The 18,610-nt window shown below is 46.0% G+C and overlaps 1 protein-coding gene across 3 annotated transcripts in view; it reads right to left on the bottom strand.

The window, feature by feature from the left end:
• LOC309797910 (uncharacterized protein) overlaps nucleotides 1–1,560 on the bottom strand; it is a 78,694-nt gene extending 77,134 nt beyond the window's left edge. For 2 of the 3 annotated variants that reach the window (XM_082646292.1, XM_082646291.1), the window contains exon 1: nucleotides 1,203–1,560. In XM_082646292.1, the coding sequence (XP_082502418.1) occupies nucleotides 1,203–1,241 (39 nt within the window). In that variant the 5' untranslated portion in view covers nucleotides 1,242–1,560. Of the gene's footprint in view, nucleotides 1–861; nucleotides 1,063–1,202 lie in introns of all 3 variants that reach the window. The other variant, XM_082646293.1, reaches the window with a different exon arrangement.
• Nucleotides 1,561–18,610: the final 17,050 nt, after the last annotated feature.

The following is an 18,610-nucleotide window of genomic DNA, read 5'->3' as shown; positions in this document are numbered from 1 at the left end:
ACTGGTCAATTACAGATTGGCCCTGTGCTTTCCCCTTCTGCCCAGAGGTGGTCTAAGTTTCTGGGGGAAAAGAGGAGGAAAGGAAACTTCTGGCTCTGAAGGAGGGCTGTCTGGCCCTTAGAGCTGGGCTTCCATCCTCCTTAACTTCCCTCGGGGACAGCTGATCCCCCGTAGCTAGTCCTCAGCAGTGCCGCTGCAGCACATGGTTTTGGAACCCCAGCATGCATGAGCTCACGATGTTGTTTATACTGCACTGTGCTTTTGTTCCAGTGTCCTGGACGTTGCCTGGGTCGCGCTGTGAGGATGCAGCAGCAGCAGCAGCAGCATATAATTTGTCAACACCCCAACCGTTCTGAGTCCGGCTGTGATGACAGGAGGTACCGGCCCCGCCCTAGGGCAGCACACAACCTCTGCCACCTCAGTAGTGACTATGACCGCCTGAAAGTGGCATCATCTGTCCTCTATACCACCTCTCATAATGGACAGTTCCTACTAAATTATGATTTCTCATGGTGCCATCCTCAATAGTATGTATTATACCAAATACTCTTGTTTTTGCGGTACACGGGCCTCTCACTGCCGTGGCCTCTCCCGCTGCGGAGCACAGGCTCCGGACGCGCAGGCCCAGCGGCCATGGCTCACGGGCCCAGCCTCTCCGCGGCATGAGGGATCTTCCCGGTCCGGGGCACGAACCCGTGTCCCCTGCATCGGCAGGCGGACTCTCAACCACTGCACCACCAGGGAAGCCCAGTGTGTCCTAAATGTAAACTAGAGCGCTCCTCTTAGTGGAGAACATTGCTCACAAACAAATTCATACTCATACCAGAATATATTTCAAGTGCTTATATAAACGGAGCTTACAGTTTGTTAACAAATGTGTCATTCTTCTCTTCCTTGCCTAAATCGATCTGCTCCAGCTCATCAGGAGACTGTGTCTTTTGAGGTGCGTGCCTTGATGTGGTGCCGGAGGCTCATGGAAACACGTGGTTTGCTTGCCTCTATTGAGGTTGTGATTCCTCCACCACTTTGCTTAGTCAGCCAGGAACAATTCAGATGAGTTTCCTGTTGAATAAGGTCATAACTGTCAAGCCTTTGCTATACTGAAAGTACAGTACAGTAAAAGGCTTGATCCCAGCAAGAAGTGACACCCCACTTTCTCCCACTGTCCACCTTTTTGTTTGTTTTTCTCATTTCAGACCCACCTTTTGGAGGAACCGCTCGTCGGGGGGCTTGTGATGCATGTTGGCACACAGGCCCTTGGAGGCCCTGGTACATCAGCCTGTGGTCAGGGCTTCCAGTCTCGGAAGGTGGACGGTGTCCACACGAGGAGCTGCAAGACGGTGGCTGAGAGACGCTGCGAGCCGGGAGAGAAACCCTCTTCCTGGCGGCACTACCTGGGGCCTTCCTGTGATAGTATTGCGACCACCCCGAAGCCTTGTGCAAACCGGACCGCATGGAGCCAACCTTGTCAGGGTCTCGTCCGCAGGGCCATTCTGAACGGATGTGGTGTCTTGGGACATCAGGAGAGTAGCTGCTTTGATGTGGGTGCAACTTGGTGTCCTGTAGAGAAAAGAATAGTTGACTGAGTAGGGTGGTCGGTGGCCTACTAACGAGCACTGGGAGGCTCTCCGCAACCTCTTTCTGTCTTGGAATTTCAGCCCCACAGACAAGGCTTCCTTGGATGGGATTGGACAGGTGTGTAAATGCCCTGAAGTTATGTGGGAAATGTAATCATATATATTTTTCTAGGGGGAGGTCCATTGCTTTGGTAAGTTTTCCCTGGGGTTCATGACACCCCAGAAGCTAGTGCTGCTGTCAGCACTGGGAGGAGCAGGTGGCCTGAAGGGCTGTGACGTCCCCTGAGGGCATCGAGAAGCCACTTGGCCCAGCTAAGAAGGGAGTCCAGGGCACTTCTGACTCCAGTGCCAAGCAGTGGCCCTAACCCAAGCCTAGCTTCTTCGCTTCCCTCTGTGATCTCAGTTTCCGCTTTTCATAAAATCATGCACTTCTTTTTGTAACTAGATCTCTAATGAGCTATGTGTTCAATGGATTTTTTTTTTTTTTTTTGCAGGAGGCTGCACAGACGCAACTCACCACTGTACGTTTGTAAAGCATCTTAATTTGTGTTCGCTAGACCTCTACAAACAAAGGTGCTGTCAATCGTGTCAAGAAGGATAAAACTTTGCAGGGGGGTCCTAATGCCGCTGTGAAGATGAAGCAAAATGTAAAAGCTCTCTTCCCCATGTAGCTGGCACAAAAACATATATTTCTTTACAAAAATCCCTCTAGGTTCTACAATCAGACAGAAGTCAATGCAAAATCACCACTATTAAAATTGGGTACTGTCATTTCCCCATGGCCGGTTTTTTAATTCCAGCTCTTGTAAATGGTACGTTCCAGGACTAACATAAAATACCGTAGCAGGTGCGCCAGTGCACTTGGGACCCCGTTCTGTCCTTCTAATCAGGAAATCACCAAGATCACCTGTGCATTGTCACGAGCTGCCTCTTCCTGTGATTTATAGACTAGTACAGAGTACGACATCCTGAGGGCTTGGCAAACACGGCAACTGATGACTTCTCTCAGTTTTAGGGTTGCAACAGGTGTATAAGGCATTTACATTTGAGAAGCTCTGGCCAGTAGTTCTTAAGATGTTGGCTCTAATGGCATTTTTATGGACCCTTACTAAACGTGAAAAGGAGACAATCACTCTGGACAGGCTTGTGACCCTGACTGATCCAGGCATCCTGGGGGAATGGCATCTTGTCCTCGCTCTTAGAGAACTTAGGGAAGAAAACACTGAGTAAACATGGCTGCCATTTTCACAACTACGGAAATCGACCTGTGACCAAATGAGGCATCTTGGAAATTAAAGGAGACGGAAGGTTAACCTCTTCTACTGATTTTGAAGTATATTCAAAGCGTTCTTTTAAGAGCTGTGAATGAGACTTTTCTCAGCACTATTCTCTTGCACACAAACAGAAAAGCCAAAGCCTTGTTAGACCGAATTTATGCATAAGATAGTATCCCTAAGGAGTTTTATTTTGGAAAAATTATGAGAAAGTAATCTAGCTATGAAACATGATAGCTGAAAAGAACTGTTTACAGTAAATAACTGTTTTAATGTGAACTGATTTGTCAGTAAATCCAAAGCGAATTAGCGTTAGGCTGGAAGGTACAGTTAGGATGAGGAGTAATGTAAGCCTTACTAATGTAAGGCTTGGGTCCACTCTCATATACAGTGTGATGAAATCCCAAATATTCTGTCTTTTACATGTCAACATTTTGGGATTTTACCATTTTTCCACTATTGCCCTTTATTCTGCCCGAGTTCTAATCCAGGATCCCACATTGTGTTTTGTTGCCTTGCCTCTCTAGCCTCCTCCAATCAGGGATGCTTCCTCAATTTCTTCTTGTCTTTCATGACCTTGACACTTTTGACCATGACACTGGCTAGAGGTTTTATCGAATGGCCCTCAATCTGGGGTTATCTAGTGTTTTCTCAAGATGAGAGTGAGGTTATGCATTCTTGCCCTTCTTAACGCATACTATCAGGGGGAACAATATGTCAATAAGTCCTTTTACCAGTGACTTGATCCTTGGTTCTGGTAGTTTCTGCCATGTTTCTTGTCTATTAAGTTACTATTTTTCTCTTTCTAATTAATACATGCTTATTTCAGAGACAATACTTTGACACTGCGCAAATATTCCACTGTTTCTTAAAGTATTGCCCCTTAATTTTAGCATCCACTGTGGACTGTGCCTACAACAATTATCACGAAGATGTTCTAATTGTGACCTTCTACTTTCTTCATTCCGTCTACTTTTACTAATTGGAATTCTTTGGAAGGGAAGAGTTGTTCCTTCTTCCCCATTTATTCACTTTATGTATATCCACATGGACTCCACGGGATGCGTATATATCTATATATCTAGATATAGTTGTAGATATAGATATCTATATCTATATATAGATATATATTTAAGGGTTGAAATCCAACACTATCATTATTTTGTTGCTCAAAGCATTCTAGCTTTGGTCATTGGGAGGGTTAAAAGGTTGATTGCATATACACTAATCCTTGAATGTGTGTGCACGCACGTGCATGTGCACAAACACACACACACAATTTTTTTCCTGTATCTATGCATTCATACTGAAACCTTGAATGCCAGTCCAGCACATAGGGACGTTATTACAGTCTATACCTTTTTCTTGTTTGTAAACTTCTTTCTATGACAGCGAGAAGCCTGGCTTTCGTTATCTGCAATATATTTTCTTGGTTTGACCTTATTATACCAGATAAATACCGTATGGTAACACATATTTACGGAATCTAAAAAGAAAAAAGAAAAAAATGGATCTGAAGAACCTAGGGGCAGGTTAGGAATAAAGACGCAGACTTAGAGAATGGACTTGAGGACACGGGGAGGGGGAACAGTAAGCTGGGACAAAGTGAGAGAGTGGCATGGACATAGATACACTACCAAATGTAAAATAGATATCTAGTGTGAAGCAGCCGCATAGCACAGGGAGATCAGCTCAGTGCTTTGTGACCACCTAGAGGGGTGGGATAGGGAGGGTGGGAGGGAAACGCAAGAGGGAGGAGATAACGGGGATATATGTGTACGTAGACCTGATTCAATTCCTTATAGAGCAGAAACTAACACAACATTGTAAAGCAGTTACACTCTAAGAAAGATGTTAAAAAAAAAAAAAAAAAAAGAAAACCCTTCCATGCCTTCCCATTGTCGTTAGGAGAAAGGTCAAAATTCCTGGCATAGGGACTGTGTCTGTCTTGTTCACTTTGTCCCCCAATGTCTAAAATAATGCCTTGCATATAGTAAGTGCCCAGTACCTATTTGCTGCCTGACTAAATACGTGAGTGAAAAAATAAAAGTCCCTCCGTGCTTGGGTCTCAGGCTGCCCTTCTGCCTCATTGCTGTGTCTCCCAGCCTGGTTATTGGATCTCCATCCACAATAGACTTTTCCGTACCTTCGATAGACCGTTCTGTCTCCTGACTCAGGGCCTTTGTACATACTGCTTCCTCTCTTTTCACTTAGTTATTCCTATTCATCTATTTTCAGGGAAACCTTCTAGGCCCCAAACTAAACCAGACCCTGTGCTGTATGTTTTTCAATTTCCGTATCATTCTTCTGCACAGCTCTTACCACAATCTGCCTGTCTTGCCCACGTACTGGACCATCAGTTCTATGAGAGCAAATCCACAGCTGGTGTGTTTAACAAGTAATCCCCATTACTCAGCACAGTGATTGCCCCACTGCACACTCTAAAAATATTTGTTAAATGAATGAATGAATGATTGAATAGCATAGCCCCTAGCAGATAACTGACCAGTGATGCTGTGGACGGAAAACACTGCACAATCGAAAAGTCGAGAGGTCTGTTTCATTTGACAGACATTCTGAGGACTTCAAGCTTGGGACATAGCATCGCAGATAATGCTGAGAAACTGTTCTGAAGTGGCAAGGAGGGGATTGGGGAGCCACGATATATAGGAGTTTTTGCAACAAAAGACAAGGTAGTTGGAACATCAAAAGATGACTGTTAATTAAAGAAAATCAGCTATCTCAAGTTAAGGAATTTAGCGCTTTTGTCTGTATGGGAAGATGCAAGTGTCTGGGTTTACTGAAATCATTCCTTTGATGTGCACCTCCACTATCTGGGGCCAGTGTCCTGTGCTTTCTCATCCTGAGTCTCCTTGGGGTGGTGCACCATTAGGGCGGCCATAATATGATGGCTTGATGGCTGCAACATCCTTTGTTTACTGATATGGCAGGCAACATTTCAGCTCACAATGCCAAAACCCATAGTAAAAACAACAACAAAAAATCAAACCAAGACAAAACCCAAACAGTAGTAGCACTTACTGAGCACAAACCTGTGAGGTAGACACTATTATCAACCTCATTTTACTGAGGAGGAAGCGGAAGTGTACAGAATGTTGTACAGCTCACTGCCCTGTGCAAATGCCCACCCCGGATCCATGATCTGTGCGTTGGAGGAGAGGTGGGAGGTATGCTCACACCGTGAAACAAAAGAGATGCCTCGGAACACGTTCTCAGAAGAGCCGTGGATACCGTAGTCACCTTGACCTGTCTTCCAGTGCCGTAGGCACCTTGACTCTGGCGTGAGCTCCTCCTATCCTTCAAAGGAAGAGCTTGTGCAAGAGTCATCTGTCCCTCAGGAGGCAGCAAACTGATGCTAGAATAGCTAGGAGGAACTTGATCCAAGAAATCTGCTTTATGTCAATTCTTGGTTCGCACAAAGTGAGAATTCACATTGGGAATTTTATCCTTGTTTATTAAGTACTCTCAAGCCTTTAGCCACTCCTAGAGAAAACAGAGTCATACACTTTCATACCTAGAAGAAACGGTAGAGATCATCTAACCCTAGATCCCTCTACATCAGGGGTCCTTCACATTTCAGTGCCACGGATCCCTCCGTAGTCTAGAGAAGCCTATGGCTCCCTTCTCAAACAAGGGTTTTAAATCTATAAAAATAAAACATACTTGATTACAAAGGAAGCCAACTAATTATATGGAAGTACAGTTCCTGAGGTAGTTTTCAATGTGTGATGTAGTCGTAAATTTGCTTCTCTATCAACACACTAAATTATAGGATCTGCTAGTACAACTGATTTTGAAATGGTGATGAATGTAACTGCTGTTCTGGATGCCTGCCACGATTTTCATGGCATGTGAAAACAGCTGTGATTTCTATTGGTAACAAAATCACAGGTATTGCTACTACTGATATACGTTGTGGCCTGCATTTTTACAATTGAAGGCAATACTCAATTGCCGTTAGAGCTTAGTGACAACGAGGATGTAATCCTTTTCCCATGCAAGTCCGTGGTTCCCTTGGAGAACCATGGGGCTCAGGTTAGGAACCCCTACTCTGCAGCATCCTGGTGGCAGCTCGAACATCTTGAGTGACAGCGCACTCAGTATCTCCAAGGTGTCCAGGTCCTAGTTCAGTCTCCTATAATCATTATGAACTTTAGGGTCAGGTAAATCTAGAAGCAGTCCCAGCTCTGTTGGCATGTTAGTTATGTGACCATAGCTATTTAACCCTGTGGACATCGCTGTCTTCATTGCAAGAATGGGAACAAGATGACAATTACATTAGAAAACATGCAAATGTCTCAGAGCACAAAGAGCACATAGGTGATTTAGCAATATTTTCTTCCCTTTGGTTTCAGTGAGTTGAAATGCACCTTTTTTTTTTTTTTTTTTTTGCGGTACGCGGGCCTCTCACTGCTGTGGCCTCTCCCGTTGTGGAGCACGGGCTCTGGACGCGCAGGCTCAGCGACCATGGCTCACGGGCCCAGCCGCTCCGGGGCATGTGGGATCTTTCCGGACCGGGGCACAAACCCATGTCCCCTGCATCGGCAGGCGGACTCTCAACCACTGCGCCACCAGGGAAGCCCGAAATGCACCTTTTTGAAGTTTCCGCCTAATTTTGCCCTAGCTCTACTCTTTGAAGCCACACAAGTCATGGCTCCTTACATACTTGAAGACGGCTCTATCCCACCCCTATGTTGGTTGTCTACGTGGTGATTCTGTTGCTTCTCTGAGTAAAAGAAAATCTGAGCGTATGGCTGGGAGTTATCTGTGCTGCTGCCCATTCCCAGAGAGACGTGTGAGGGCCCTGAAACAGTCATCATGTTAGGATCGATTTTTCCTCTGGAAGGCACTTCCTGTAGGATCTGTCCTACCCGTCCTTACTAATACGCTCCTGGAGTATTTGTTCTTAGGTGGTTCACGGGCACGTGGTCAGAGTGCTCTGTGTCTTGCGGTGAAGGATTCCGCAGTCGGCAAGTGGCCTGTAAGCGCACGAGAGCCAATGGGACTGTGCAGGTGATGCCTCCGAGAGCATGTGCCCCCAGAGAGAGGCCTCTGGGAAGAAGACCCTGCTCCACTCACCCGTGTGTTCAAGGGCTTATTGAACCAGGGAACCAGGGAATGCCGACAAATCTAGTGTTTTGCTAGTATGATCATTTAGTATAATCATCCAGTCCCCGTGGTCCAACCCATGCATCAAAACAATGAAATTAAAAAGGAGACTTCCCTGGCGGTCCAGTGGTGGACCTCGCCTTCCAGTGCAGGGGGTGCGGGTTGGATCCCTTGTCGGGGACCAAGATCCCACGTGCCTCGCGGCCAAAAATACCAAAACATAAAACAGAAGGAATATTGTAACAAATTCAATGAAGACTTTTCAAATGGTCACATCAGAAAAATAAAATAAACCCATGCATCAGGGCCCCTTCGCACAGGGGAAGAGGGGAGCCCAACTGCTGCGTGACAGTCATGAAACTCAGCTGCACGGGGACCTTACCACACTGCGCACAGGCTGGTTCACGGGACCTTCTTATCCTTTTATGAGCCTCTCTGATGTAATTAACACAGGCCACAGGGATCCAAAGTTCCCCTCGGCCCTTCTGAAAATGTTCGGGGATGTTAGTGCAGGAAGGGATTCGACACTTTCTGCACGTCTGCCCCGCAGTGCAGCAGTTGTTGCTGCTGGGAGTCATTGTGTTAATTCTCTTAGGTCACTTCCCCTCTAGTGGTTCTGATTAACTCCAAGCACTACATGGCTACACACTTGTCTAACTGGAAAATGCACAGCCCCAAGTCTGTGCAGGGACGATGCAAAGCAGAGTGTGATACATCTCTCTAGAGCATCAAGTTTATTAACTAGAATTGGAAGAACCAAGGAGTTCTTGGAACAAGAACTCTCCCCCTCCCCCACCAACACGGAAGACAGAAGAGTGGGGGAGGGGAGACGTGCCCCAGGAATGACAGTCCAGTCTCTGAAGTCTGAAGTTTCACCCAGGTGGGGGTTGAGGGGTGGACCTGCAGCCACGGTGGCCTCTCTTTTGGTGGCCCGGGCTGCTCCGGACCATCCTCTGAGCTGGCCAGGGTCTTGGATACGATGTTTCTGAAGGCCGTGCAGAGAACAGAGTCATCTTCAACTGGACCGGGTCCCAGGGCGCGTGGCAGCCTGACCTTCCTGCCTCGGGTCATCCATGGGGTTCAGGCGGTTTCACTTTATGACGACGCCTCAGCTTGCAACAAAGGTGTTTAGATATGAAGTTGCAGATTCTCCTAGCCACCCCTTGCTTTTTCTGTCTGTGGCCAGAGGGAGTGGATGAGGACATACTCTCAGGCTGCCCAGCGTGGGAGGACCTTCCAGTGTTGGACACACCCGGGGGGCAGCTGGTTCCCTCTGGGGCTCCAATCCTGCTGCTGGTGGACGGGGATGTCCCAGGGCCACACTGGTCGGCTGGGCTGGGGGTGGCAGTCCTCGACTCCAGGCTGGGTGGGGGACAGGCAGGCTCACTGGTCTTCTGCCCTGCCTGCTGGTCTTCCTGCAGCTGCCCATTTTCTCCCTGGTAGAGCCATCTGGCTTTCAGGGTGGACAACTCGGGGCTTAAAGAAGCCTCAAGTTCACTGCCACTGAGGTCCCCGGAAGAGAAGGGCCTCACAGTTATGATGGAGGACCCCACCATTGGTTTCATGGAGCTCACACTGCCTGTTCCTGGGTCTTGGATCTGGTCGCAAGTCCAGCCCAGAGTCCTCACCGTGGTCACCTCCGGGTCCTCTTCACAGGGTGGCTGGAGTGGCTCCTTCTGGCCCATGTTCACCCATGGATGCCTCATGACGTCAGATAAGGTGCCTCTGTCACGGGGGTTGAGGGCAATCATTTTTTGTAATAGAGCCCTTATCTCCAAAGACAGGTAAGGTGGGATGGGGTATTGCCCTCGTAGGATTTGCTCCCGCATCTCCCGGACGTCTTCTCCCACAAAGGGCCGGCACGCAGTTACCATGCTGTAGAGAACTACACCCAGGCTCCACACGTCCAACGCAGGGCCGCTGTAGCTCTGCCCCCGCAACAGTTCCGGGGCAGCATACGGGACTGTGCCGCAGATCGTGTCCAGTATGCCACTCTCATCACACTTGTTGCTGAGGCCAAAGTCTGTCAGTTTTATATTCATGTTGGCATCCAAGAGGAGGTTCGGTAGCTTCAGGTCCCTGTGCACGATGCCCCTCTGGTGGCAGTGCTGCAGGGCGGAGACCAGCTGCTGGAACGGGCGTCGGGCCTCCGCCTCTGTCATACGGCCATGGTTCACTAGGTAGCTGAACATGTCCCCCCCACTGAGGTACTCCATCACGAGGAACATTGTCTCCTCCGTGTCAATCACCCCCAGCAGTTTTACAATATTGGGGTGATCCAGAGCCTTCATACAGCACACTTCCCGGTAAACTGCCTGGGAAGTTGAGCAGCTCTGCCGACCTTTCTTAATGATCTTCACAGCCACCTGTGTCCCGGTCAGAATGTGCCGGGCCAGCTTCACTTTAGCGAAGCTGCCTTCACCAATGGTGTGGAGGATCTCGTACTCATCAATATGAGCCTCCTTGTCAGCGGAGTTGGCTGTGAGGCCCTCCATCATGGTGGCCTGCTAACTACACTGAATGACAGCACTAACTAGCAGTGCTAAAGAAGAAAAAATTTAAAACTGAAAGAAATGATAAAGAGAGAAAAAATAAAGAAAAAGGAGAAAAAGGCAAAGAAGAAATAAAAATGAGAAAAATAAAAAAGGCTAGAGAAAAGAGGAAAAAAATCCACAAAATTGCAGAAACAAGGAAAAAACAAGCTAACTGTGGGTCCAAGGCCGTCAGGTCACCAAAAGCAGCTTCCTGGGCTCTTAAGGACCAAAAACCTTGGCCCAGCTGGGCTCTTTTATACAGTTTTTGTGAAGTACATCACAGTGGGGCACTGTGAGGTCACAGCAAGAAATGGACCCATCACCGCTGGGGATAAACCACAGTGGTTTTCTCACTTTTTCAGTTCAAGGCCCCTTTACACTTAGGAAAAAGGATCCCAAAGAAATTTTTCTGTACGTGTGTTATTAGAATTTGGTATTCACTTTGGTATAAATTAAAATCTGTAGGATACTTCAGTGGCCTTTTTATTTCTAGTTTGAAAAGATGTAATAATTTTAGAGACCTCATAATGTCTACACTTGATCTACAGATTCAACACAATCCCTTTCAAAATCCCAGCTTCTTTGCAGAAATTGACAAGCTGATCCTAAAATTCATATGGAAATATAAAGGACCCAGTATAGCCAGAACAATCTAGAGAAAGAACAAAGTGGGAGGGCTCAGACTTCTCAGTTTCAAAACTTACTACGAAACTGTAATCATCATGAGAGTGTGGTACTCGCATAGCATAGACACATAGATTGATGAAAGAGAGTTGAAAGTCTGGAGATAAATCCATGTATCTATGTCAACTGATTTTCTGCAAAGGTGCCAAGACCATTCAATGGGGAAAGAATAATCTCCTCAGCAAATGCTGCAGGACAACTGAATAGCCACATCCAAAAGAAAGAACTTGGATTCCTAGCCTACAACATATACAAAAAATTAAGTCAAAATTTATCAGAGACCTAAACTTAAGAGCTAAAACAATAAAGCTCCTGGAAGAAAATGTAGCCATAAATCTTCATGCTTTGGATTAGGAGACGGTTTCTTAGATATGACACCAAAACATAAGCTACAACAACAACAAAAATAAATTGGACCACATCAAAATTAAAAACTTTTTTTTGCTACGAAGGACATGATCAAGAAAGTGGACAGCCCACAGAATGGGAGAAAATATTTAAAAATCATATATATGAGGAGGAGCTTCAAGGTGGTGGAAGAGTAAGACGTGGAGATCACCTTCCTCCCCACAGATATATCAGAAATACATCTACATGTGGAACAACACCTACCGAGCACCTACTAAACACTGGCAGAAGACCTCAGACCTCCCAAAAGGCAAGAAACTCCCCACGTACCTGGGTAGGGCAAAAGAAAAAAGAAAAAACAGAGACAAAAGAATAGGGACGGGACCTGCACCAGTGAGAGGGAGCTGTGAGGGAGGAAAGGCTTCTACACACTAGGAGGCCCCTTCGCAGGCGGAGACTGTGGGTGGCAGAGGGGGGAGCTTCGGAGCCACGGAGGAGAGTGCAGCAACAGGGGTGCCGAGGGCAAAGGAGAGAGATTCCCGCACAGAGGATCGGTGCCAACCAGCACTCACCAGCCCGAGAGGCTTGTCTGCTCACCCGCCGGCGCGGGTGGGGGCTGGGAGCTGAGGCTCACGCTTTGGAGGTCGGATCCCAGGGAGAGGACTGTGGTTGGCTGTGTGAACACAGCCTGAAGGGGCTAGTGCTCCACAGCTAGCCGGGAGGGAGTCCGGGGAAAAGTCTGGACCTGCCGAAGACGCAAGAGACTTCTTCTTGCATCTTTGTTTCCTGGTGCGCGAGGAGAGGGGATTAAGAGCACCCCTTAAAGGAGCTACAGAGACGGGCGCGAGCCGCGGCTATCAGCGCGGACCCCTGAGGCGGGCATGAGACGCTAAGGCCGCTGCTGCCGCCACCAAGAAACCTGTGAGCAAGCACAGGTCACTACCCGCACCTCCCCTACCAGGAGACTGTGCAGCTCGCCATGGCCAAGGTCCTGTGATCCAGGGACAACTTTTCCGGGAGAACGCCCGGCGCACCTCAGGCTAGTGCAACATCACGCTGGCCTCTGCCGCCGCAGGCTTGCCTCACATCCATACTCCTCCCTCCCCCCAGCCTGAGTGAGCCAGAGCCCCCGAATCAGCAGCTCCTTTAACCCTATCCTGTCTGAGTGAAGAATAGATGCCCTCCGGTGACCTACACGCAGAGGCAGGGCCAAATCCAAAGCTGAATCCCAGGAGCTGTGCAAACAAAGGAGAGAAAGGGAAATTTCTCCCAGCAGCCTCAGGAGCAGAGGATTAAATCTCCACAATCAACCTGATGTACCCTGCATCTGTGGAACACCTGAATAGAAAACGCATCATCCCAAATTGAGGAGGTGGACTTTGGGAGCAACTATATCTATATCTATATCTATCTATCTATCTATATATCTATCTATATAGATAGATATATAGATATATATATATCCCTTTTTCTCTTTTAGTGAGTGTATATGTGTATGCTTCTCTGTGTGATTTTGTCTGTACAGCTTTGCTTTTACCATTTGTCCTAGGGTTCTGTCTGTCCTTTTTTTTTTAACTTAAAAATTTTTTTTCTTCATAATTATTTTTTATATTAATAACTTTATTTTATTTTACATTATTTTATTTTATCTTCTTCTTTCTTCTTTTTCCTCCATTTTATTCTGAGCCATGTGGGGCACAGACTCTTGGTGCTCCAGCCAGGCGTCAGGGCTATGCCACTGAGAAGGGAGAGCCAGTTCAGGGCACTAGTTCGCAAGAGACCTCCCAGCTCCACATAATATCAAATGGCAAAAATCTCCCAAAGATCTCCATCTCAATGCCAAGACCCAGCTCCACTCAACGACCAGCAAGCTACAGTGCAAGCACACCCTATACCAAACAACTAGTAATACAGTAACACAACCCCATCCATTAGCACAGAGGCTGCCTAAAATCATAAGGCCACAGACACCCCAAAACACACCACCAGACATGGATGTGCCCACCAGAAACACAAGATCCAGCCTCATCCACCAGAACACAGGCATTAGTCCCCTCCACCAGGAAGCCTACACAACCCATGGAACGAACTGTAGCCACTGGGGAGAGACACCAAAAACAACGGGAACTACGAACCTGCAGTCTGTGAAAAGGAGACCCCAAGCATAGTAAGTTAAGCAAAATGAGAAGACAGAGAAACACACAGCAGATGAAGGAGCAAGGCAAAAACCCACCAGACCTAACAAATAAAGAGGAAATAGGCAGTCTACCTGAAAAACAATTCAGAATAATGATAGTAAAGATGATCCAAAATCTTGTAAATAGAATGGAGAAAATACATGAAACGTTTAGCAAGGACCTAGAAGAACTAAAGAGCAAACAAACAGTGATGAACAACCCAATAAATGAAATAAAAAATTCTCTAGAGGGGATCAGTAGCAGAATAACTGAGGCAGAAGAACGGATAAGTGACCTGGAAGATAAAATAGTGGAAATAACTACTGAAGAGCAGAATAAAGAAAAAAGAATGAAAAGAATTGAGGACAGTCTCAGAGACCTCTGGGACAGCATTAAAGGCACCAACATTCGAATTATAGGGGCCCCAGAAGAAGAAGAGAAAAAGAAAGGGACTGAGAAAATATTTGAAGGGATTATCATTGAAAACTTCCCTAATATGGGAAAGGAAATAGTTAATCAAGTCCAGAGAGCACAGAGAGTCCCATACAGGATAAATCCAAGGAGAAACACACCAAGACACGTATTAATCAAACTATCAAAAATTAAATACAAAGAACAAATATTAAAAGCAGCACGGGAAAAACAAAAAATAACACATAAGGGAATCCCCATAAGGCTAACAGCTGATCTTTCAGCAGAAACTCTGCAATCCAGAAGGGAGTGGCAGGACATATTTAAAGTGATGAAAGGGAAAAACCTAAAACCAAGATTACTCTACCCAGCAAGGATCTCATTCAGATTTGACGGAGAAATTAAAAGCTTTAGAGACAAGCAAAAGCTAAGCGAATTCAGCACCACCAATCCAGCTTTACAACAAACGCTAAAGGAACTTCTCTAGGCAGGAAACACAAGAGAAGGAAAAGACCTACAATAATAAACCCAAAACAATTACGAAAATGGTAATAGGAACATAAATATCGATAATTACCTTAAATGTAAATGGATTAAATCCTCCAACCAAAAGACAGAGACTGGCTGAATGGATACAAAAACAAGACCTGTATATATGCTGTCTACAAGAGACCCACTTCAGACCTAGGGACACATACAGACTGAAAGTGAGGGGATGGAAAAAGATATTCCATGCAAATGGAAATCAAAAGAAAGCTGGAGTAGCAATTCTCGTATCAGACAAAATAGACTTTAAAACAAAGACTATTACAAGAGACAAAGAAGGACACTACATAATGATCAAGGGATCGATTCAAGAAGAAGATATAACAATTGTAAATATTTATGCACCCAACATCGGAGCACCTCAATACATAAGGCAAATACTAACAGTCATGAAAGGCGAAATCGACAGTAACACAATCATAGTAGGGGACTTTAACACCCCACTTTCACCAATGGACATATCAGCCAAAATGAAAATAAATAAGGAAACAGAAGCTTTAAATGATACATTAAACAAGATGGACTTAATTGATATTTATAGGACATTCCATCCAAAAACAACAGAATACACATTCTCCTCAAGTGCTCATGGAACATCCTCCAGGATAGATCATATCTTGGGTCACAAATCAAGCCTTGGTAAATTTAAGGAAATTGAAATTGTAACAAGTGTCTTTTCTGACCACAACGTTATGAGACTAGATATCAATTACAGGAAAAAATCTGTAAGAAGTACAAACACATGGAGGCTAAACAACACACTACTTAATAACCAAGAGAGCACTGAAGAAATCAAAGAGGAAATCAAAAAATACCTAGAAACAAATGACAATGAAAACACAATGACCCAAAACCTATGGGATGCAGCAAAAGCAGTTCTAAGAGGGAAGTTTATAGCTATACAAGCCTACCTTACGAAACAAGAAACATCTCAAATAAACAACCTAACCTTACACCTAAAGCGATTAGAGAAAGAAGAACAAAAAACACCCAAAGTTAGCAGAAGGAAAGAAATCATAAAGATCAGATCAGAAATAAATGAAAAAGAAATGAAGGAAATGATAGCAAAGATCAATAAAACTAAAAGCTGGTTCTCTGAGGAGAAACAAAATTGATAAACCATTAGCCAGACTTATCAAGAAAAAAAAGGGAGAAGACTCAAATCAATAGAATTAGAAATGAAAAAGGATAAATAACAACTGACACTGCAGAAATACAAAGGATCATGAGAGATTACTACCAGCAACTACATGCCAATAAAATGGACAACCTGGAAGAAATGGACAAATTCTTAGAAATGCACAACCTTCTGAGACTAAACCAGGAAGAAATAGAAAATATGAACAGACCAATCACAAGCACTGAAATTGAAACTGTGATTAAAAATCTTCCAACAAACAAAAGCCCAGGATCAGATGGCTTCACAGGTGAATTCTATCAAACATTTAGAGAAGAGCTAACACCTATCCTTCTCCAACTCTTCCAAAATATAGCAGAGGGAGGAACACTCCCAAACTCATTCTACAAGGCCAACATCACTCTGATACCAAAACCAGACAAGGATGTCACAAAGAAAGAAAACTACAGGCCAATATCACTGATGAACATAGATACAAAAATCCTCAACAAAATACTAGCAAACAGAATCCAACAGCTCATTGAAAGGATCATACACTATGATCAAGTGGGGTTTATCCTAAGAATGCAAGGATTCTTCAATATACGCAAATCAATCAACGTGATACACCATATTAACAAATTGAAGGAGAAAAACCATATGATTAGAACACTCCCTAACACCTTACACAAAAATAAACTCAAAATGGATTAAAGACCGAAATGTAAGGCCAGACACCATCAAACTCTTAGAGGAAAACATAGGCAGAACACTCTATGACATGAATCACAGCAAGATCCTTTTTGACCCACCTCCTAGAGAAATGGAAATCAAAACAAAAATAAACAAATGGGACCTAATGAAACTTAAAAGCTTTTGCACAGCAAAGGAAACCATAAACAAGACGAAAAGACAACCCTCAGGATGGGAGAAAATATTTGCAAATGAAGCAACTGACAAAGGATTAATCTCCAAAACATACAAGCAATTCATGGAGCTCAACATCAAAAAAACAAACAACCCAATCCAAAAATGGGCAGAAGACCTAAATAGACATTTCTCCAAAGAAGATATACAGATTGCCAACAGACACATGAAAGAATGCTCAGCATCATTAATCATTACAGAAATGCAAATCAAAACTACAATGAGATATTATCTCACACCAGTCAGAATGGCCATCATCAAAAAATCTACAAACAATAAATGCTGGAGAGGGTGTGGGTAAAAGGGGACCCTCTTGCACTGTTGGTGGGAATGTGAATTGGTACAGCCACTATGGAGAACGGTATGGAAGTTCCTTATAAAACTAAAAATAGAACTACCATACGACCCAGTAATCCCACTACTGGGCATATACCCTGAGAAAACCATAATTCAAAAAGAGTCATGTACCAAAATGCTCAATGCAGCTCTATTTACAATAGCGAGGACATGGAAGCAACCTAAGTGTCCATCAACAGATGAATGGATAAAGAAGATGTGGCACATATATACAATGGAATATTACTCAGTCATAAAAAGGAGCAGAACTCAAATGTTCTCACAGATGGTGGAAGAGTAAGACGCGGAGATCACCTTCCTCCCCACAGACACACCAGAAATACAGCTACACGTGGAACAACTCCTACAGAACACCTACTGAACGCTGGCAGAAGACCTCAGACCTCCCAAAATGCAAGAAACTCCCCACGTACCTGGGTAGGGCAAAGCGGAGAGATTCCCGCACAGAGGATCGGTGCCGACCGGCACTCACCAGCCCGAGAGGCTTGTCTGCTTGCCCGCCGGGGCGGGCGGCGCTGGAAGCTGAGGCTCGGGCTTCGGTCAGAGCGCAGGGAGAGGACTGGGGCTGGCGGCGAGAACTCAGCCTGAAGGGGGCTAATGTGCCACAGCTAGCCGGGAGGGAGTCCGGGAAAACGCTGGAGCTGCCGAAGAGGCAAGAGACTTTTTCTTCCCTCTTGGTTTCCTGGTGCGCGAGGAGAGGGGATTAAGAGCGCTGCTTAAAAGAGCTCCACAGACGGGCACGAGCCGCGGCTGAAAGCGCGGAGCCCAGATACGGGCGTGGGACGCTGGGGCTGCTGCTGCCGCCGCCAAGAGGCCCGTGTGCGAGCGCAGGTCACTGTCCACGCCCCCTTTCCGGGGATCCTGTGCAGCCCGACACTGCCGGGGTCCCGGGATCCAGGGACGGCTTCCCTGCGAGAACGCACGGCGCGCCTCGGGCTGGTGCAACATCACGCCGGCCTCTGCTGCTGCAGGCTCGCCCCGCACTCCGTGCCCCTCCCTCCCCCCCGGCCTGAGTGAGCCAGAGTCCCTGAAGTGGCTGCTCCTTTAACCCTGTCCTGTCTGAGCGAAGAACAGACGCCCTCCGGCGACCTACACGCAGAGGCGGGGCCAAATCCAAAGCTGAGACCTGGGAGCTGTGAGAACAAAGAAGAGAAAGGGAAATCTCTCCCAGCAGCCTCAGAAGCAGCGGATTAAAGCTCCACAATCAACTTGATGTACCCTGCATCTGTGGAGTACATGAATAGACAACAAATCATCCCACATTGAGGAGCCAGGAGTCAGTGCTGTGCCTCTGAGGTGGGAGAGCCAACTTCAGGACACTGGTCCACAAGAGACCTCCCAGCTCCACATAATATCAAACGGCGAAAATCTTCCAGAGATCTCCATCTCAACACCAGCACCCAGCCTCACTCAACGACCAGCAAGCTACAGTGCTGGACACCCTATGCCAAACAACTAGCAAGACAGGAACACAACGCTACCCATTAGCAGAGAGGCTGCCTAAAATCATAAAAAGTCCGCAGATACT

The sequence above is a fragment of the Mesoplodon mirus genome (genome assembly GCF_964341445.2).
Source record: "Mesoplodon mirus genome assembly, contig: HAP1_SCAFFOLD_1210, whole genome shotgun sequence".
NCBI classification, from domain to species: Eukaryota; Metazoa; Chordata; class Mammalia; order Artiodactyla; family Ziphiidae; genus Mesoplodon; species Mesoplodon mirus.
Note: the sequence above shows the minus strand (reverse complement) of the source record. Positions and strands in the feature narration are given on the sequence as shown.